Source organism: Mytilus galloprovincialis, chromosome 13, assembly GCF_965363235.1.
Source record: "Mytilus galloprovincialis chromosome 13, xbMytGall1.hap1.1, whole genome shotgun sequence".
In the NCBI taxonomy this organism is placed as follows: domain Eukaryota; kingdom Metazoa; phylum Mollusca; class Bivalvia; order Mytilida; family Mytilidae; genus Mytilus; species Mytilus galloprovincialis.
In genome coordinates this window covers 3,947,164-3,967,623 of record NC_134850.1, presented here as the reverse complement: position 1 = coordinate 3,967,623, position 20,460 = coordinate 3,947,164, and the positions used below count along the sequence as shown (strand labels likewise).

Below are 20,460 nucleotides of genomic sequence, written 5' to 3'. Positions count from 1 at the left end.
ATTAATCAAAGTTTTAAATACAAATAGACTATCTGTAGTTCTTAATTTAGGAAGAAATCCAAATTGTTCCTGGCTAAATTTGTTTTCCATATATTTAATTATTCTGTTATTTAAAATTGAGCTAAATATTTTGGCAATACCATTTATAAGAGATATTCCTCTGTAGTTATTTGGGTCTTTGGAATCTCCCGACTTAAATATTGGCACTAATAGAGAATATTGCCATGTTTCAGGGGAACATCCTGAATCAAGAACAAGGTTATATAATTTTGTGTAGCATTTAATAGTTACTGGACTACAATATTTAATCACCTCGTTTACAATGGAGTCTGGTCCAGGGGATTTTTTCATTTTAAGGGATTTTATAACTTTATTTACTTCTGATATAGTTATTGGGCTATCAGTTATTTCATTAAATCTATTTTCACTCTCTTTGTTTTTCAAAAAAAGGTTTATCTCATCTTCTGCTTTGTCGCAAGGTTTGTTCCAAAGACCTTGCTTTTGAAAATGGTTTGTTAGGTTATCTGATTTCATATTAATTTCTGTGGTATTCATATTATTTCTTAGAGATTTAAGTAGTTTCCAAAATTGTTGAGGGTCTTTAGTTTGAAGATTTGATAGTTTTTCAATCATTTGTTGTTGATATTGGATTTTTTTCTTTTTACTTGCTTTTTTTAAATATTTTGCAGTTTCAAAAAATTGCTGTTTTAAATTTCTATCAAATGGTTTATGTTTTAGTTTTTTACCTATATTATTGATTTTACTTTTTAAATCTTTTAATTCATTGTCTGACCAAGGGTTCTTTTTTATTTTACTTTTCTTTTGCTTTATTGGAACTTTTATTATACATGTTTAAGAGGCTACATTATCTAGAATTTCTGTTAATGATTTTGAAGCTTCATTTATGCCTTTTTCATTTCTTACAAAGTGGGTGATTTCAAAATTTAAAATCTTATTTTTCACTTCATCAGAGTTTAATGCTTCATACATGAGACCGTTAGAGTTTCTGCTTTGAAATTTTTCAGGAATTACCTTTCTTAATTTCCTTTAAAGCATTGTTGAAGGGCGAACATTACCTTTTTGTTGTTTGTACTGTGTTTTGCATTTTATTGAACTTCAAGGTTTATTGCGGTTTAGTTGTGTACTTTGGTATCTGGTGGATATTTGTTTCATTGGTAATCATACCACATCTCTTTGTTTATATGCATCTAAATCGTCCAGTTAAAAAAGTTTTAATTCAGCTATGTTGGAATAGAGTTTAACAAATAAACATAATTATATAGACAAATAAGTATACGGTTTGGGAAGTGTTGAAACCTTACTCATTACAGAAAGTAGAGGTTGAATTACTTTACTATGCATGGTAACCTATCCCGTTCATTGCTGATTGGATAACGCAACAAATTCCCAGAAGGCAGTTGAACAGTTCTCGTTTCTAACGATAGTAACCCGGACAATGGGAATACAGTATTGGATTTGTTTGGGGAAGACATTGATCTTTGAATTAGCACGTTCTTTTGACTTCATAAATAATAAAAAAGAAGTTTATTACCTTGTTTACAAAAAATCAATTTTAATTAACAAGTATAGCTTTATAGGAATTTGTTTCTTTCGATTATTTTTGTTTCTGGTAACTCATTTTCAACTCTTTATGTGGTTTGTTTTATTTACTTAATTATTTAAAGCAAAAAAAGATAAGATACAATTATTAAACTAAATTCTGGCCTGCTTTCTCATAATTTAACATTAGAGCACACGATCTTTCCATGTGGAATCCTGCTGCACTAATTATTCTGCAACTGTTATTTAAAGGAAATTAATTAAGTTTCAAAGTTTTAAAATACGCTACTTTAACAAATGAGCCATAAAGATTAAATAAACCATATACATGTACAGCGCAGCTAAAGGAGGGGGATATAGTTTAGTACTCATAAGGCCCGCCTAAATGATATTAAAATAAGGTATATTTAAAAAAGTATCAACTCTTAGTGTTTGTTCGTAGTTTTTGTTTTTAGAACTGATTCCATAATATCTATTTCATTTATTTACCAATTAATATGAACAAAAACATATTAGACAAACACCAAAGAGACAAAACCTAAACCGCTAAGTTTATTATACATAATGATTGTTTGTCTGCAATGTGACATATAAATAAGAGAACTTTAGAAAATGATGGCGTGAGGATTGCATGTCATGAATTTTTATTCCATGTTCCGTCTTTTAGTTCTAAAATATATCTAAATTGCAGTTATAAGCCATCTTTAGAGGTTATTTTTTTATTTGGTAATATGTTTAGATATACACTATTGAGTTGTTTGAACCATAGAGTACTCTCATGTAAAGGAGGGGCGAAAGATACCGAAAGGGACATGCAAACACATAAGTCGAAATAAACTGACAACGCCATGGCTAAAAAACAACAACTAATAGACTAAATCAGTACGCATAACATACTGTCCCAGGTTAGGGGGATGGTTGGGATCCCGCTTACATGTTTAACCCCGCCACATCATGTATGTATGTGCCTGTCCCAAGTCAGGAGCCTGTAATTCAGTGGTTGTCGTTTGTTGATGTGTTACATATTTGTTTTTCGTTCATTTTTTGTACATTAATGAGGCCGTTAGTTTTCACGTTTGAATTGTTAAATACATTGTCATTTCGGACCCCTTTATAGCTGACTATGTGGTATGGGCTTTGCTCATTGTTAAAGGCCGTACGGTGACCTATAGTTGTTAATTTCTATCTCATTGTTAAAGGCCGTACGGTGACCTATAGTTGTTAATTTCTATGTCATTTTGGTCCATTGTGGAGAGTTGTCTCATTGGCAATTATACAATATCTTTTATTTTATATAGAGAACGAAAAGCTGATCAACACGAACCCCACTCTATGGTGTTTTTTTTTTTGTGTCTTAAACACATTCACCATTTGCATTCTTTATTTTAAATGTCTTTTCACCCTGTATTGTTTGAAATTGTTGTAATTGGTATGATTTACTTTTTATATCAATGAAAGACTACAAATTTATAGAATTTCATTTTGTTCGCATAAATTATTCAGAGTAATTATATTTTGCATACAATTTAGTTTAGCAATGTTGTATGCAAACAGTTGAAACAAAATAATTTATGACGACACATCTACATTGTAAAATCGCATAAACCTCCCGAGTATATAAACTATATAATTGGCAGACAAAAAACCCCGTTTTTATCAGAATGCTATCTATACGACTAATTTAAATTCATAATTTTGTAGCTAACGACGTATTACATGAAATATGCTTCATATTCGACATTACTTTTTCCTCATGCGATTTGTGTATTTTTTTCTTGTTAAATTTCAATCAAGTTTAACAAGACAAGTTTTAAATATTTTATTTCAACAAGAAACACTTGACTGGCATAGTTTTAAAAATGATTGTTTTTCCTTGGATAATATATTGATTCATATTATTTAGTCATTTGTAACGTGCAACCGTTGTTTGGTTTTAAATTGTTCTTATGATTTTGAGTTAACAGCCAATACGATGTATAGAGCCAGATTAACGGATTCGGAAAACTGGGTTCGTACACGTTTTTTGTATTTTTTTTTTCTTCACATTTTGTATTTTTAGATTTCATATATTCGTACATTGATATCAGTAATTGTGTACAATACATGCCATACTATAGTTTTAATTCAAGAAAATGTAATGTATTTGGCTGTGTTGTTACTTAACATAATGATTTCCATTAATACTTTGTTACAATTTCGTGTCTTTTTTTCTTTTTGTTTTCTCTCGTCTTTTATTGAAAGAGTTTATGTTATAATAGTTATCAAAGGTACCAGGATTATAATTTAATACTTATGTTATAAGTTTTACATAAAATTACAAAATTATAATATTCCCGTACCCATAAGGATCTTTTGAACAATCAAGGACTTGTTTAACTCCATTTTTATACGCCCGTCAAAACTTTCACGGGACGTATTATGGTATACAAATGTCCGGTGTCCGTCCGTCCGTCCGTCTGTCCGGCGTAAACATGTCGCACCGTAACTTGAGAACGACTTATCTAAATTTCATGAAACTTAATATAGTTGTTTTTTATGATGGCCAAATGATCTGTATACGTTTTTGTGAAAATAAGATTTAAACTTTTTGAGTTACGGCACTTTGTAACTAAAACAGGGGTGTGTTTTTTTTTCACATGTCGCACCGTATCTCAAAAACGATTCTTGATTATTACTTAAAACTTTACACACTTCTTAGTTATATTAATCTTTATATCTGTATACTTTTTGGTGATGATTCAAAATTTCATTTTTGAGTTATTGAGTATTTTGTAAAAAAGGGGGAGGGTGTTTTACATGTCGCGCCGTATCTCAAAAACGATTTATGATTATTGCTTAAAACTTTACACACTTCTTTGTTATATTAATCTAAAGATCTGTATACTTTTTGGTGATGATTCAAAATTTCATTTTTGAGTTATTGAGTATTTTGTAAAAAAGGGGGAGGGGGTTTTTACATGTCGTGCCGTATCTCAAAAACGATTTATGATTATTGCTTAAAACTTTACACACTTCTTTGTTATATTAATCTGAAGATCTGTATACTTTTTGGTGATGACTCAAAATTTTATTTTTGAGTTATTGAGTATTTTGTAAAATAGGGGAGGTTTTTTTTTTACATGTCGCGCCGTATCTCAAAAACAATTTATGATTATTGCTTGAAACTGTACACACTTCTTTGTTATATTAATCTAAAGATCTGTATAGTTTTTTGGTTTGATTCAAAATTTTATTTTAGTGATATTTGTAAAAAAAGAACAGGGTGGGGGGGGGGGGGGGTTCACATGTCCCGCCATGTCTCAAAAGCAATAAATGGTAATTGCTTAAAACTTTCTCAGAAACTATTTATGATTATTGCATAAAACTTCCACACAAGACGTCGGGCGTATCATGCGCTCATGGCGCAGCTGTTTATTATTCATTTATCTCAGAAATTCTTAAGTGTGATCGTAAGAGTAGTCGTATGACTCGATCTTAAGAGTCTTCCTATTTCTAAGATTAAAACTTACGATGTTTTGTAAAAATCTCTTACGACAATTCTTAGGATAATCTTAAGTACAACACGTAGGACCTGCACTTACGACTTTTAGTGAAATTGATTACAGAACTAGATGTGTGTATGTTAGTTTCCAAAATAGCTGTATATAAGTGCATGATTTAATTGTAATTATTTTTTTCTTTTTTAAACGTAACTTTCTTATTCGTTAAAGACATGTTGTCATGGATTCAGAATGATGCGTCCGGGTAAGGTGACATGTCTTCCTGCGGACGGTTAAATACGTGAACTAGCACGTTAAAAACCTCCATAAATTATAACACATAAGAGTTTTTTATACTGCGTTTCTTCACCGTGATACGTTTGTTGGTTGTTACTTCGTGATAACAAGGTTGTCGTATAACAGTGCGTTTCTTATAGATTACATGTATGTTACTAGAACGATTCGTTACTTCATGGAAACTTGTTTGTCAATTCTACAGTACGTTTCTTCTTGTTGATCAATGCGTTTGTCGGTTTAACGGTGCGATATTTACGGTGAAACGTTTGTCTTTTTTACAGTGCGTTTTTTCACCATTAAAAATATCACGTTTTATAGAGCTTTTATAGTGTATTTCTACATAATGACATGTTTGTCGGTTTTTTCTTGCGTTTTTTTGACGCTGACATGTTTGTCAGTTTAACAATGCGTTTCTTCACAATTATGAATGCCATGTTTAATTCTTTTGCAGTGCGTTTCTCGACGGTGACAGGTTTGTCCGTTTTACAGAGGGGTTCTTCGTGTTAATACGTTTGTCGTTTTTTAATGAGCTTGGTTCCCGATGACATGTTTGTCAGTCTTGTCAGTCATACAGTGCATGACATGTTTTTCGTTAAAAGTTGTGTTAAGTCACGTTGACATGTTTTTTCGGTTTTACTGTGCGTTACTTCGCGCTGAAAATCATGTTTCATGATAAAATGTTTGTCCGTTACAAAGGGCTCTGAAATTTTTCCAAATATTTAATTTATTTCATTCTCACGCTAGATTTTCTTTCTTTTTCAGAGTGAACTACAGGTAGTACAAAGTGACGATGAAGACGTTGTATATCAAGAACAAAGACCGGCCACTGAAGTATACATGTCTCAAAATCACGCTCAAAACGAGATGAAACGGTACGAGACAGTTGGCGGGACGAAAAAAGAAGATCTTAAAAAGGGCAGGAGAGTTACGTTTTTTCGAAATGGGGACACAAACTTCAGAGGGATTAGTATAAGTATTAGTCAAAACGATTTCAGGAACTTTGAGACTTTATTAGTGTTCTTAAATGGTAAAATTCCAACCACAGCAGGAGTAAGATATGTTTTCTCTCTTCCCGACGGAAAAGAAATCAAAAGCGTGACCGAATTCAAACACGGGAAGGCATACCTGGCATCTAGTGTAAAGAAACCTAATATTAAACTGCCGTATGGTTATTCAAGAGAGACAGATTGGACATCAGCGAGGCCATCACCAGGCAAAGTTAGGAAAGACGAAGTTCATCTTTTTAAAAGACCAACATCACCGACTTCTTCACCCACGCGCAAAGCACGTGTTATAACTGTGGAAAATAATTTGAGGAAAGAGTTGAAAGAGAAAGTGATAATAGATCCACAAACAAAACAAAACTTTGAAGATATTCTGTGCATAATAGGTGACCTTATCAATATGAACGTAGATTCCTTGTATACACGACGGAAGCCATTCAGAAAGGTAGGTTTTACTTCAAATTTCCTGTTCGAAATGGTAGCATTATGCAATTTGCCGATTTTGAATTTTCGAAAACGTACATCAAAACGTTCAATGATTGTTTGACAACTTCATAAACAATTGAATATCAGCCAACTTTATGCATTTAGTACATGTACATACTATTCTGCAAAAGTCCATGTTCTTAAATGATAACTTCTAAAATTGAAGTTTCGAACGTTATATTTAATAAGTACAATGTACATGTATACATTCGTATTGAGGACCCAGCTGTTTTCTTGTGCGCTGAAGACCTATTGTTAGCCTTCTTATGTTTTCTGCCTTTTAGTCTGGTTGTTGTCTCTTTGCCATATTCCTCATTTCCATTCTCAATTTTATGCATGTTATCCTTTATATATCATTGGGCTAGTTCTATCGTTTGATTGCAAGTAATTAGTGAAAATTAAATTGAGGTTTAGTTTCTTTAAACTACAAAACCAGGTTTAATCCAACATTTTCTACATATTAAGTAAATGTCTGTACCAAGTCAGGAATATGACAGTTTGTTTTCCATTCGTTTGCCTTTAACCTTTGATAAGGAACTTTCCGTTTTGAATTTTTATTGGAGTTTAATTTTGTTATTTATTGTTTTTGCTGCATCGTTGACGTATATTACATAACTTTAAATTCACAAAAGAATAAAATCACTGTGTATCATCGGAACAGCGGATATAGCTGTATAGGTATTTTGAAGCGTGGAAAGCTATATACTGTACATGCATTTAACTATGTTCCGTACATAAGTATTTATGTGGTCAGCTATACACCGTACACAACGCTAATTTTTTCGGAAGAAAAAAGATCAAGTATTCTGCTTAAATTTTGGCAAATGACTTTTTATGAGCTATTACAACTTATTAGAAAAGATAAATGGGTGTTATGGGGCAAAATATTTTACCTTATATAGTATGGAAAAAAAACAAGAAGTCCGAACATTTGACACAAATTAAAAACATCACCTATTTAAAGTACATCCTTAAGTCTTAAAATGAGTTGACAGAAAGATTCATATTTAGCATATTATGCATACATGTATATTTTATAGGTCGTTAGTTTTTCGCAACTCTTCCGTGAATTCAAAAACCATGACATGTTTATTGCTTGCCAAGAAGGTGAAGACCCAACAGATAGGAATAGTTACCATGGTAGCAACAACTCAGATAGTAAGTTCATTGTATGAGGGTCTGGATGGGGGTTAACCGAATTCAGAACAATTGGCCAATAATACAAAAGAAAATGGACCATGAAATAAAGAACAGGAGAAAAATGGGCGCTAAAATGTAAAGAAAGGAGAATATTAGACAAAAAAAAAAATTAGAGAAAAAAGGCTTTGAAATTAAAGAATACAGAGTTGAAGAACTCCATGCAGATCCTCAGATATCACATAACTAATAACTGAATCAGGAGTCGCTTCCGTTCATCTTATTTGTATATCAGATCTTAATTTTTACTGTTTTACCTTTACTTATAAATTATTCAATGACTTACAAAGTGAAAGTATATACCAGCGTCTAATTAAAGATGTTATCTGGTTCTCTTAGTCAACATGGTCAATACATCATCATTCTTGTTCCGTATACAATTTTAGAACTGTAGAGATGCAGAGTTTTAATGAACTGTTAAAGGAGCAACCAGGGGCGGATGCAGGAATTTTCGAAAGGGGGGGGTGCTAACCCAGGGCACCCAGGGCAAAGGGGGGGGGGGGTGCAAAACATATGTCCCGATACAAATGCATTGATCGGCAAAAATAAAGGGGGGTGCGCACCCCCGGAACCCCCCCTGGATCCGCCACTGGCAACCATTTAACTTCAAAAAGGGGGGGAGTGTGGTTATGGTCATTTGTGTGAGTCAGATTTCTTTTCGAGCAAACATTTATCTTTAGTTTTTCAATGCTACCAAACAACTTATTATTTTTTCTCCAAAATGTCTATAAAAGAGGAATGAAAGATACCAGAGAGGCAGTCAAACTCATAAATCGAAAATAAACTGACAACGCCATGGCTAAAAATTAAAAAGACAAACAGACAAACAATAGTACACATGACACAACACAGAAAACTAAAGAATAAGCAACACGAACCCCACCAACAACTAGGGGTGATCTCAGGTGTTCCGGAATGGTAAGCAGATCCTGCTCCACATGTGGCACCCGTCGTGTTGCCCATGTTATAACAAATCCGGTAGATAGACTTATTCGGTAGGTCACATTCATGAAAGGGAAGGGGATTGTAGTTACGACGTAAGAAACATATCTGATATCATCTGTGAAACGGTTATTCCATAACTGCCAACCAACTCCTGAAGGCGTCCGCAAAATTTACGAAGGAATGATTTCAACTTCACCATTTTGAACTCTTGGTTTAATAGCTTCCTTGTGAGCAGCAACCCTCTATCAAGAAAATCATAATAGGAAATACAAGTATTGGAATGTCGTATCAATTGGGAGATATATACCCCGTATGCAGGTGCTGCTGGAATGTTGCTACTTAGAAATGGAAAGTTCACAACTATAAGGGATGGGAAAATCTGGATTCTGAATATTTTAGTTTTGTCATTTGCTACTAGACACAATATTTTTTCCAATCAAATTTGGGATAAAAACATACCGCCTTGAAATTAAATGGTCGTTCCCTAAACATTTTAATGAATTTAACATGTCTGGTATTTTGATGCTTAATTTCTGTAGAATTGCAGAGTATTGATGAACTAAACACGTCTGTCGTTTTGCTGTTTAATTTCTGTAGAGTTACAGAGTATTGATTAACTAAACATGTCTGTCGTTTTGCTGTTTAATTTCTGTAGAATTGCAGAGTATTGATGAACTAAACATGTCTGTCGTTTTGCTGTTTAATTTGTGTAGAATTGCAGAGTATTGATGAACTAAACACGTCTGGTATTTTACTGTTTAATGTCTGTAGAGTTACAGAGTATTGGTGATCTAAGAGTATTGATGATCTAAACACGTCTGGTATTTTACTATTTAATTTCTGTCGAGTTACATCGTTTTAATGATTCAACATGTCTTGTATTTTACTGTTTAATTTCTGTAGAGTTGCAGAGTATCGATAATCTAAACATGTCGGTATTTTAATGTTTAATTTCTGTAGAGTTACAAAGTATTGATGAACTGAACATGTCTGGAAGTTCAAACTCAGATTCCCCACCACCAATGGAGAATGGTTTTAGTACCAGTAGATCAGATAATAATTTAGAAGACGACTCAGCCAGTGTTCTCATCAATGGAAAGATAAGACGTATGTATACATGTAATACACAGTTTACATAACACCTTGTTAAAGTGATTATTGGTAGCAGCATATAGTTTTTATTTGTTCATCAACACAGACCCTATTATGGTTTTTATTCTCAAATTTGTCAATCAAGTTTTCTGATAGCGAATCTCAAAGTTTTGAATAAAATTTTAAAGCATTTTTATACGTTATATTTTGTTTGATCACTTGCATTTATTAAAATTTTTGTTATCCTAAAGTTTATATTATTATTTAAGAGTTTAACTGTGCCTGAAACAAGTCAGGAATAGGACAGATGCTGACCATTCTATTGCTGTGTTTGAGTTTTTGATTTTGTCGTTTAATTAATCCGTTTTGGGTTTTCCTCGGACTTCAGTATTTTTGTGATATTACTTTTTTTCGGTACTGATTTTACTTTCTGGTTTCTGTTCGATTCATTCGAATTCCCTTCAACATTTGCGCACAGTAACGAGCCTAACATATTGCATTGATATCTTTTAATACTAGCTTGTCAACTAGATGTCTTTTGTCTCAGTATTTGGGCATTACAGAATGAAAACATATACATAGACTAAGATATTTTCATCCTACTAAATCGCACAAACATAACTGTAAAGATAACAAGATTGACCTATGTGTAAAAAGAACAGTAAGAATTTCATTTCTATTATGCAGGATACTACCCACCATCGATGTCATATCCAGACGATGAAGCCGGCAAACCAGACCGGAAATTAAAACTTGAATGGATGTATCCTCTTGTTATTCGTATAATTATCTTAGGGAAGGGGGTTACACTCTTAACTTCTGATTTTTTTAACTTACGGTTCCCTTTTTTAACTTAAGAAACAAGTAAATTTGATGTTGTCTTCTTAAAAAGGGTGAATAAATGTTTTCCTGTATATTTTGAAGTTATCGTTTTTATTTTGCTATTATTCGCTATTTCAAATTAAAAATTCAAGCAATTGTGTGTATTACAATCAAAGTTCCGAAATTAGCATGGTTGTGAATTCGCATTAAAAACCTTAACTATAAACAGATATGGCTACCACGCGAAAGAAAACAGCAGTAATCTGTTCGTATTATCCAGTGGAGAGATCGCGTATGCGGTTGCTTCTGTTGTCGTGTTGTATAAATACATCAGGAATAAAGACAAAGATAGAGACAGTGTTAAAGATAAAGAGGATACACAACGACTATATTTAGGTCATACAGAAGAAGTAACTAGGTATGTCCATTTAAACGGTCATATTTCAAGCAGGTCATATCTCAAGCTGGTCATATCTCAAGCTGGTCGGGCGCATCACATTTATAAATGGAAAGTTCACAATTGGGAAGCTGAGATCATCTCTTTTGTAAACTATCTTTAAATTTAAAAAAAAGAGCTTCATTAACGTTTTATTCTTGCGCTGCAATTGTAATAACAATAATAAATTCGTATGACGTTCAAATAAAAGAAGAGGAAAAAGAGGTAAAAAAAGTACGTAATTAAAGAGGGACGAAAGATACCAAAGGGACAGTCAAACTCATAAATCTAAAACAAACTGACAACGCCATGGCTAAAAATAAAAAAGGCAAACAGAAAAACAATAGTACACACGACACAACATAGAAATTGCATATCTAAGATAAACAATTCCATATTTGAATACATTTTTATTTCAAATATCATGCAGTTGCTACACTGTCATACATGAAAGAGATTACTTGATTAGAATGCATTGCAACCATCATATGCAAGTTTTGATAATTTATCATTGTTACGTTGTGCAAACTATTAAATTATTTACGTACATGTATTCAGCATGCGACTTTTTGCTTATGGATGACATGATAATATTAATATATTTTGAGATGTAACTTGGAAGCTATTTAAAACAACGGTATTGCACATGGTCGACTCTTTGAAAAATTAATGTATATAGTTTGTCACTTTTGAAAATCGATTTATATGTAATACTTATGCATGTTATGATGCATTCTGTATATATTTTCTGATATCATAAAACAAAACCCATTCTTTAATTCGGCTATTGTTTTATATAATATATATTTGAAAAATTTAAGAGAAGGAAACAGATTTTGTAATTGTTGAACCAACAAATTTAATTAATTTTCGAAATAGTTATATGACACATAACAAGCTTAGACGACGAATAGTTGTTTTCTTGGCAATCATATCAGGTCTTCTTATTTTTATGTTAGAAAACATTTTCCCCATTTGCATTGTATGTTCTTTGCATTCTAAAAAAATAGCTTTTTATACTCTTCAGTATGGCGTTGAATCCGACTAACAAGTCTATTGCATCTGCTCAGATGGCTGGAAAAGAAAACAAGGTAATATAAACAGATTTTAGCATTTTTATAGAGGGGTTCGTGTCGTAAAGATATATCGTTTACTGTGAAATGTTTTGCAAAGATAGCTCCAAGGAAAGGCAATTCCCTAATATAATATCAAATTGAAAAGCTCAAAACACATTAAACGAATAAAAGCTAACTGTCAATACTCCTGACTATGTACAGGTATACCCGTTCCTACTGTAGAAAAGTGAAATAAACTGGTTTTATAGCTAGTCAAAACTCTCACTTGTATTGAAGTCGAATATAATTCCATTATATTGATACATTTAAAGTTCCCGTCTTGTACCTACATTGTGAAGTGCTTTGACTTAATGTACATTAGATGGTCAATATCTCTGTAAAACTCTAGATTGAAAGGACAGTCTACAGAAAGCCCAATGACTAACTAACTAAAAGAATTGCATGGAACACAATTGTTTGTATACCTAACATGCAGTATATATTAAAAGCATAAAAACTATTACTTTCAACTTAAATTGCAAATCCAGTACTTTCAAATTATTGTACTGAAATGGTACATTACTTTTTAAGTATTGAAAAGAACATTATTAAGGTACGTTTAAGTACTCTACGTAAAGTATTAAACATGTACACGTTTGGGAAAAAACTGTGTAGACAAGGAAGTCATTGTTTTGATAATATGTCCATAAAATCAAATGACCCTGATATTCTGGGGAATATATATTTTGAAGAAATCAAGAAGACGCAAACAATTTCCAAACATAATCCAAAATTTTACAGCAAGATGATAACATTGTATATGCATTCATATCTAAATGAACAATGATGTTGGTAATAGGATATTGCCCAAAAACCCTACTTATTCCAAGAATGTAATTTTCTTTCGAGTACTCGATCTTATAAACTCGTATTCTATGACTAATATCCACTATCTATTTCCTCCTTTTAATTTATGTCAAATTACCAATAAAAAGAGATTATTTTTGAGTTATGTCATCATAAAGTCCATTTAGCCGTCATTTGGGATCATTTCAATTAAAATTACAAGGAAATAATTTCAGGTTTAAAATGTCCATCGACTGAAAACATCTTTACGACAGCTGAGTACAATTATATTTCGTAAAACTTCATTTCAAATTAAACAAAGTTGTCGCTATAATGCACTTGGGAGAATCCTGAAAATTAACATCCTGTATAAGGACATTGATAGATAAATTGAATTAATTTTGTTCTTATACTTATAAGCGATACAATATTTTATTTTACTGAATTGTACATATTTCTTCAATCGAAACATTATATAAACACATGACATATAACATTGTTCCTCTTTCGCATCGTTTCTTTTCCCCCGGCTAATGCCTCCAACGCCTGTACGTACAATAAACATAGCAGCAACTGCACATATACCTATGTGACCAACTTCAATCCGACGTAACTGCGAGCACCTTCGATACTAATACATTTAAATCCCAAACTTTATATAGTACCTTTAAACCCCACCCATAAAAACCGCCAAAACTTTCCTCGTGCCTCCTGCACCTAACATCAAACTTATAAATAGTACATACTGCATCCAAACTAGTTATACTAGTTCCCATCTGTAAATATTAACTACAAATAGCAAACGGGAAAAACCCTATTTCAAACGAAATAAAATACATTTACACATAGCAGAACGTACATTTTCTATACTATGATAACTCTACAATAGCATGTGGCAAATTAAATTGATAATACATGCAATTTAAATATGAAAATGATAAAAGACTCGGTTGAAAGAATATATATTGATTGTTAAAAGTGCTAACATACTATTGTCATGTTAAAAAACAAAAAACAAATACAGAGTTCAGGGATTTTTTTGCGCTTACAACCTCTTTAGGGTAATGAATTGAACTAGTTGATAGATAGTTTTATTAGAAAAAATACAAAAGAAAAAGAACTTTACCAAATTTGGCATAAAAGTAGTTGCTACAAATATAAAACACCACGAAGATAAGTACATTTGTTTATTCATAGAAGTAAAAAAAGGTGTTTGATAAATTACACAAGCTTATTAATCATTTGCATTTTTTTCCAAACAGGCTCACATTCGGGTATGGGATTGTAAGACTTTAACGACATTGAACGTCATTGGTGTCGGATTCTTTGATTCTGGGATCTTATCGATCAACTTTTCGCAACAGGTAAATGTTGTTTTATCGCCATCAATGTTTGTTGGCACAAGAGACAGTTTATCATGGGTCTTCCTCCGGAGTAAACAAATTTTGTGATCTAATAATAACTTTTCGACATATTTGTCACATGATAAACATGTGCTGATATATCTGAACTGAAATAAAATTATTAATTTTACTACACTAGATGCAAACTTTGACAAAATATGTCTCTTCATTGTTGCTAAAGACCAAACAATTTGAAAATCCAAAACTTATTAAACAATAAAGAACTTATAAATCGAAACTGACAAACAGTATAATAGTCACCAAAGGTGGACAAAGACTAAGAAGAAGATATATTCCTTACTTTAAAACATTCCAAAATTTTGTAACGGCAAAATTAAACACAATACCTATATTTTCATGCTTGCACTTGTATTAAAATTTACCGACTTCTTTGGAAAATTGAGAAAATACCTTTTAAAGATTTAGAGCTTTACAGATAAATTGCATACAACATTTTCAAAATCACTCGTGAAACACAGGTTCTGGTGTGGTTTCTAATAATTTTAAAATGTGACCTTTTCTGGAAAAAACCGAGTTCATTTGACATAATATGTTTGCCAAACAGAAGCTTTAAGCATCCGAAATGGACATCTCGTTTAATTTTGAAGACGAATATTTGTAAACGTTTTAAACGGATATAATTTAACTTGATTCTCTTTCAGAGTAATGGTAGCTTCCTTTGTGTGATGGATAATGCAGAAAAGCATGTCCTTAGTATCTGGGACTGGCAGAAAGAACGAATGGTGGCCAAGACAACGGTATGTACTGACACAGCTTACACTTAAAAGTGTTCAAAATTCAAATGTTTACGTTTTTTTTTATAAATTTGGAGTTAACAAAACTATGACTTTTTCGACAAATTAAGGATTTTCTTATCCCAGGCATATATTACCTTAGCCGTATTTGGCACAATCAATCTTTTGGAATTATGGATCCTCATTGCTCTTCAACTTTGTTCTTGTTTGGCTTTATAAATATTTTGATATGAGCGTCACTGATGAGTCTTATGTAGACGAAACGCGCGTCTGGCGTACTAAATCATTATCCTGGTACCTATAATAACTAGTAATAAGAAATTATATTCTGATTTATAAATAATACTTAAAACATTTATTAAATTGAATCAAAATATAGATTTCTAAAAAGTCAAATCACAAAAATACTGAACACCGAGGAAAATTCAAAACGGAAAGTCCCTTATCAAATGGCGAAATCAAATAATAAAACACATCAAACGAATGGACAACAACTGTAATATTCCTGACTTGGTACAGGCATTTTCAAATGTCGAAAATGGATTGAACTTTGTTTTATAGCGCTAAACCTCAAACTTGTATGACAGTCGCATCAAATTCCCTTATATTTACAACGATGCGTTAACAAAACAGACATAATAGGTGAAATAGTCAATAATACCGGACTGTGATGTATTACACGATGATTAATACCGACCGTGCAAGGGCTGCTTAGCAAGGTTGGTAAAAACTTCCATCGTCGATGATTATAATATGAAGATTTTTGAATTTATTGAGCGATTAATGATTTAATAGTAATTGCAAAAGTAAAATACCAAAAATAGCGTACACCGAGGAATATTTAAAACAGGCAGTCCCTAGTCAAATGGCAAAATCAAAAGCTCAAACAAATCCAACGGATGGATAACAGCTGACATATTCTCGACTTGGTACAGTCATTTTCTTAAAATATATTCATTTTATCCTGACGGTATTGCTGATTCGGTGGTTTGTGTTCTGTTCGACGTACATAATCATAGGAAATGGGGAATATCAGAAGTGTGGAAATTAAATGTAATCAATTTAAAAGTATAAAGAATAATAATTTAACAAGATATGAAAACATTTTGTTATAACATTGTACAGACGATGAAATCAAATCGTTAACGATTAACAAAAGTTACAAAGCCACCAAACCAACATAACTCTATTTTATTCAATATTGATTAGAACACAAGAGGTTTTACTGATCTATTTTTAATACACTTGATAGCATACACCTCTTGTTATCATATGTCAGTTCTTTGCTTACACTTTAATGACTAATTCATCTACTCATGTTCAAAATGATTGTCAATTGTTTGCTAAACAATCAAGTACTCCGCAATTTAACATGAAAATATAAGTAAAATAAACGTATTGAAAGTACTTTATATTTTTCAATTTACCTCCAATAGAAAAAGGTCTGTACACAATTTGCACTATGTTTCATTTCACAACTGCATGTCACAAATGCCCGTGTGTGACAAACGTGTGTGCAAAAAAATATTTTCAACAACATCACTGTGCACATTAAAGATGTTACAAAATACATGCTACGCTTTTGAAAATAACAACTGTCTACTGTTGAACGTAAAAACATCAGTAATTTTCACCATTACCACCTACCTATTTAATTCAATGTCTGTGTTTATACTTTTTGTTACACTGAAATTCACTTTTTTATGATTTGTTTCTCGACTGACATGCACACCTATATTGCGATTTCAAAGTCTTTCTTTGAAGATTTGTCAGTTTTCAGTATCTGAAAGCCATTTTAAAAATAGATTTCGGGCGTTCCATATATAAAGAGTTTAATGCCGATACTAGTTATCCCGAATACTCATTTATCATCCTGATATGTTTCTTACAAAATGAAAATGAACCTTATGATTAAAAATTAAAACGATTATATTAGGAAACGATGTCAAATTGTTATGATGTTATAGATCAAACGCGAATATATACACGATTGTTTTTTTTGTCAATTTCACTTATAAAGGTCAATAGGGTTAAAATTCAGCAAATATTAGAAGGTCAATAGGGTTAAAGTTAAGAAAATATTAGAAGATCTGTGTTTAATTTTACTAACAATAATCCTTTGCTCAATTGAAATACCTAATTAATACATGATTATATGAAAATCATTTACCTCTTGAAGAATCAATATCAAATTTTTACCAGACTAATACATGTCTAACCAAATTACTTGGCATTATCAGCCATTCTAACTTTAGTGGCTTTTGGTCTCAATGAATAATTGTGTCAATTGTAATCTTATAAAAATCTGATATGTTTGCTCGTCTTACATGTACAAACATTTTTTTTTGAAGTATGGATATACAATGATAACAATTTTTTGCTTCAGACGTCAAATCTTGCAGTAAAAGCAGCGTGTTTTTACAAATACAACGACACAATTCTAATCACATATGGACAACAGCATGTATATTTTTGGAAGCTGTTCTGGGATCCAGTGAGGGATAAAGAAGGGAGAATAATGAGGGATAAAAGAAGTGGACTCTTTGTAGTATGTAAAACATTTACCATTTTTATAAAAAAACAAAAAAAACTGGTTTACTCAGTCAAATTTGTGAGCCTAGAGGATACAGCTTTTCTGTTCAGATACTCCAAATATCAAGATATATAGAAAAATCCACTGAGCGTCGCTAATGAGTCTTTTATAGACGTAAAAGTAAATTCAGAAAAAAACGGAACTCCAAAAAAAAATGTATAACAGAAAGTCCCTCATCAACTGGCAAAATCAAAAGCTCAAACACATCAAACGAATGGATAACAACTGTCATATTCCTGACATGTTACAGGCATTTTCTTAAGTATTAAATGGTGGAAACGCGCGTTTGGCATCTATTATGAGTTTATTCACAGCACTCCTGCAATACTATTAAAGAAGAGATTTTTATAGATCAAACAATAAGGCCGAAGTGGATGACCCAACAGAAGTTACTAGGATGTGTTTTGTTATTTATGAAGTATGTTGCAGTGATTACCCGAAAATAAATTTTAATTGGTGAATTGACCTTACCTGATACCTTTATCTTTTACTTTAAGGGCGACATACCAAATGAAGTATGTTCACTCGCATTCTCTGCCAAAGGGGATGTTCTAACTGGGGATTCCAGTGGTACCATAACAGTATGGAGTCCTGATGTTGAATACATCTTTAGTATCAATTTGGATTTGTCTGAAACGATGAAGAATGCACACAAGGTAATTGTTAATGGAACAATGAGCTAAACAATTTATATCCTATCTATACTGAATGCAAAATGTATTTCGATGTTAATGAAAGAAATTCATTTTTTGATTGTATTGTAAGCTTCTATCATTTCAAATACAACATTAGAGTAATGATTCTTTGAACATGTTGAAAGTCAACCTTATTGCCTTCATTTGATCCGTAGACAATTTTAGTTGCAGATATATACATTTAAAAATGATAAGATAAAAAGAATGTTGCTCACCATTTAGCAAAATTACTCGAAATACATTGGTTAGTTTGGAAAAGCGATTTATTGATAGAAATTTCATCTTTAAGCATAAACTGACCGTAAGATACATGTAGATATACCTACACTTAAATACATATTTCATATTGTTTTCTAGCATCCCGTTTCTTCATTGTATATGCTAATGGACAACACGTTGATGACGGGTGGTGGATTAGAAATTCGTGCGTGGGACAGTATAAACGGTTATAGGCCTGCAAATGCTAGAGTGGTAAGGAGCATACAATTTTCTTTTCGTAATTAAGAATAATGTGGTTGAAATTGATATCAAAAAGTAAAGTCACAAAAATACTGAACTCCGAGGAAAATTAATAACGACAGTCACTATAATCAAATGGCAAAATCAAAAGCTTAAACACATGGATATCAACTATCATATTCCTAACTAGGTACAGGAATTTTCTTATGTAGAACCTGGTTTTATAGCTAGCTACACCTCTCACATGTATGATAGTCGTCTTACATTCCATTATATTTGACATCGATGCGAACAGACATCAAATGTTAATCTGAGCAATATCAATGGTTGATTGTTGCCGATATATGAAAACAAATATCAAGGTCTACAACATGTTTAAAATACTTTAGGACTTTGGACATAATTCATAATCTTCTTACGTTAAGCACCTGTAAGTCTGTTATTAAATCCATTTGCATTGCCGATATTATATATTCAGATTGGATTACTTCCCGTTAATAAAAAAAATATCAACTTAAAATGAGCTTACATATTCCGTCGATCACTACAATGCATTCGAAGCAGGTCAGATATAATTGGTTCTTAAGCTCTGAAGTCGAAGGGTGAATATTCATGTAACATTTTCTGTATGCTTTTTTGTTTACTTTGTCAAAACAACGACTGCAAATATCTACGAACACATAGTTGTTCCTAACTCAACGAAAAGAAATGAGTCCAAATTTGTGAATCAAATACGATGCCTATGAATCGAAGTTGGATCGATATTGCTATCAAGTTAATTGCCGATTGATTATTCTGTAATCAGCTTTTTGAATAACCTTCACGGTACATATTTTACTTCACCAGATTTTGAATAATCTTGCAAAAATACGAACCATTTATATCATATGAATTGCTATATTCATTGTTTTCAACTTAGCTACCAGAAGCCACAGGTCATGTCAGAACTATCATACCACAGAATAGTGCCAGTGCTGATGGACGGTTGTATATTGGAACATCAAAAGGATATGTTCTTGATGGATCACTGCAAGATAAATTTAGATTTCTTATCCAAGTAAGTCTGATGTATATTCATTAAGTAATTTGAGTGTAGTTGCATTCAAATATTGGATATGAATTGGCTTTTACAATCCGCAGAACAATTTTATAGTAACAGTACAAAATTTAGTTAACCAATGTTTATCATCCAAAAGTGTTCAAAATATAGAAGAAATACTTGAACAGTGATAATAGGAAAGGAGAAATCTAAGCAGGCATAACGGACATCCATGTTATGTTATTTGTACGAAGTACATATATTTTTGTTTAGATGAATAAATGTAACAGTAGTATA

The 20,460-nt window shown here is 32.0% G+C and overlaps 1 protein-coding gene and 1 long non-coding RNA gene across 5 annotated transcripts in view; one reads left to right on the top strand and one right to left on the bottom strand.

The window, feature by feature from the left end:
* The window catches only part of LOC143057683 (echinoderm microtubule-associated protein-like 2), a 75,877-nt gene that overhangs the window by 49,614 nt on the left and 5,803 nt on the right, over nt 1–20,460 (top strand). For all 4 annotated transcript variants that reach the window (XM_076231039.1, XM_076231038.1, XM_076231037.1 and 1 more), the window contains 12 exons: nt 6,099–6,785; nt 7,867–7,984; nt 9,929–10,075; nt 10,748–10,823; nt 11,112–11,300; nt 12,346–12,409; nt 14,482–14,583; nt 15,285–15,380; nt 17,764–17,925; nt 18,468–18,626; nt 19,023–19,136; nt 20,044–20,181. In XM_076231039.1, coding sequence (XP_076087154.1) covers nt 6,099–6,785; nt 7,867–7,984; nt 9,929–10,075; nt 10,748–10,823; nt 11,112–11,300; nt 12,346–12,409; nt 14,482–14,583; nt 15,285–15,380; nt 17,764–17,925; nt 18,468–18,626; nt 19,023–19,136; nt 20,044–20,181 — 2,052 coding nt within the window. The remainder of the gene's footprint in view (nt 1–6,098; nt 6,786–7,866; nt 7,985–9,928; nt 10,076–10,747; nt 10,824–11,111; nt 11,301–12,345; nt 12,410–14,481; nt 14,584–15,284; nt 15,381–17,763; nt 17,926–18,467; nt 18,627–19,022; nt 19,137–20,043; nt 20,182–20,460) is intronic.
* On the bottom strand, nt 12,153–20,139 carry LOC143057684 (uncharacterized). The gene is made up of 3 exons (XR_012972790.1): nt 20,000–20,139; nt 18,442–18,600; nt 12,153–12,392 (listed from the first exon to the last, which is right to left on the bottom strand). It is a non-coding gene; the product is annotated as an uncharacterized LOC143057684 (long non-coding RNA).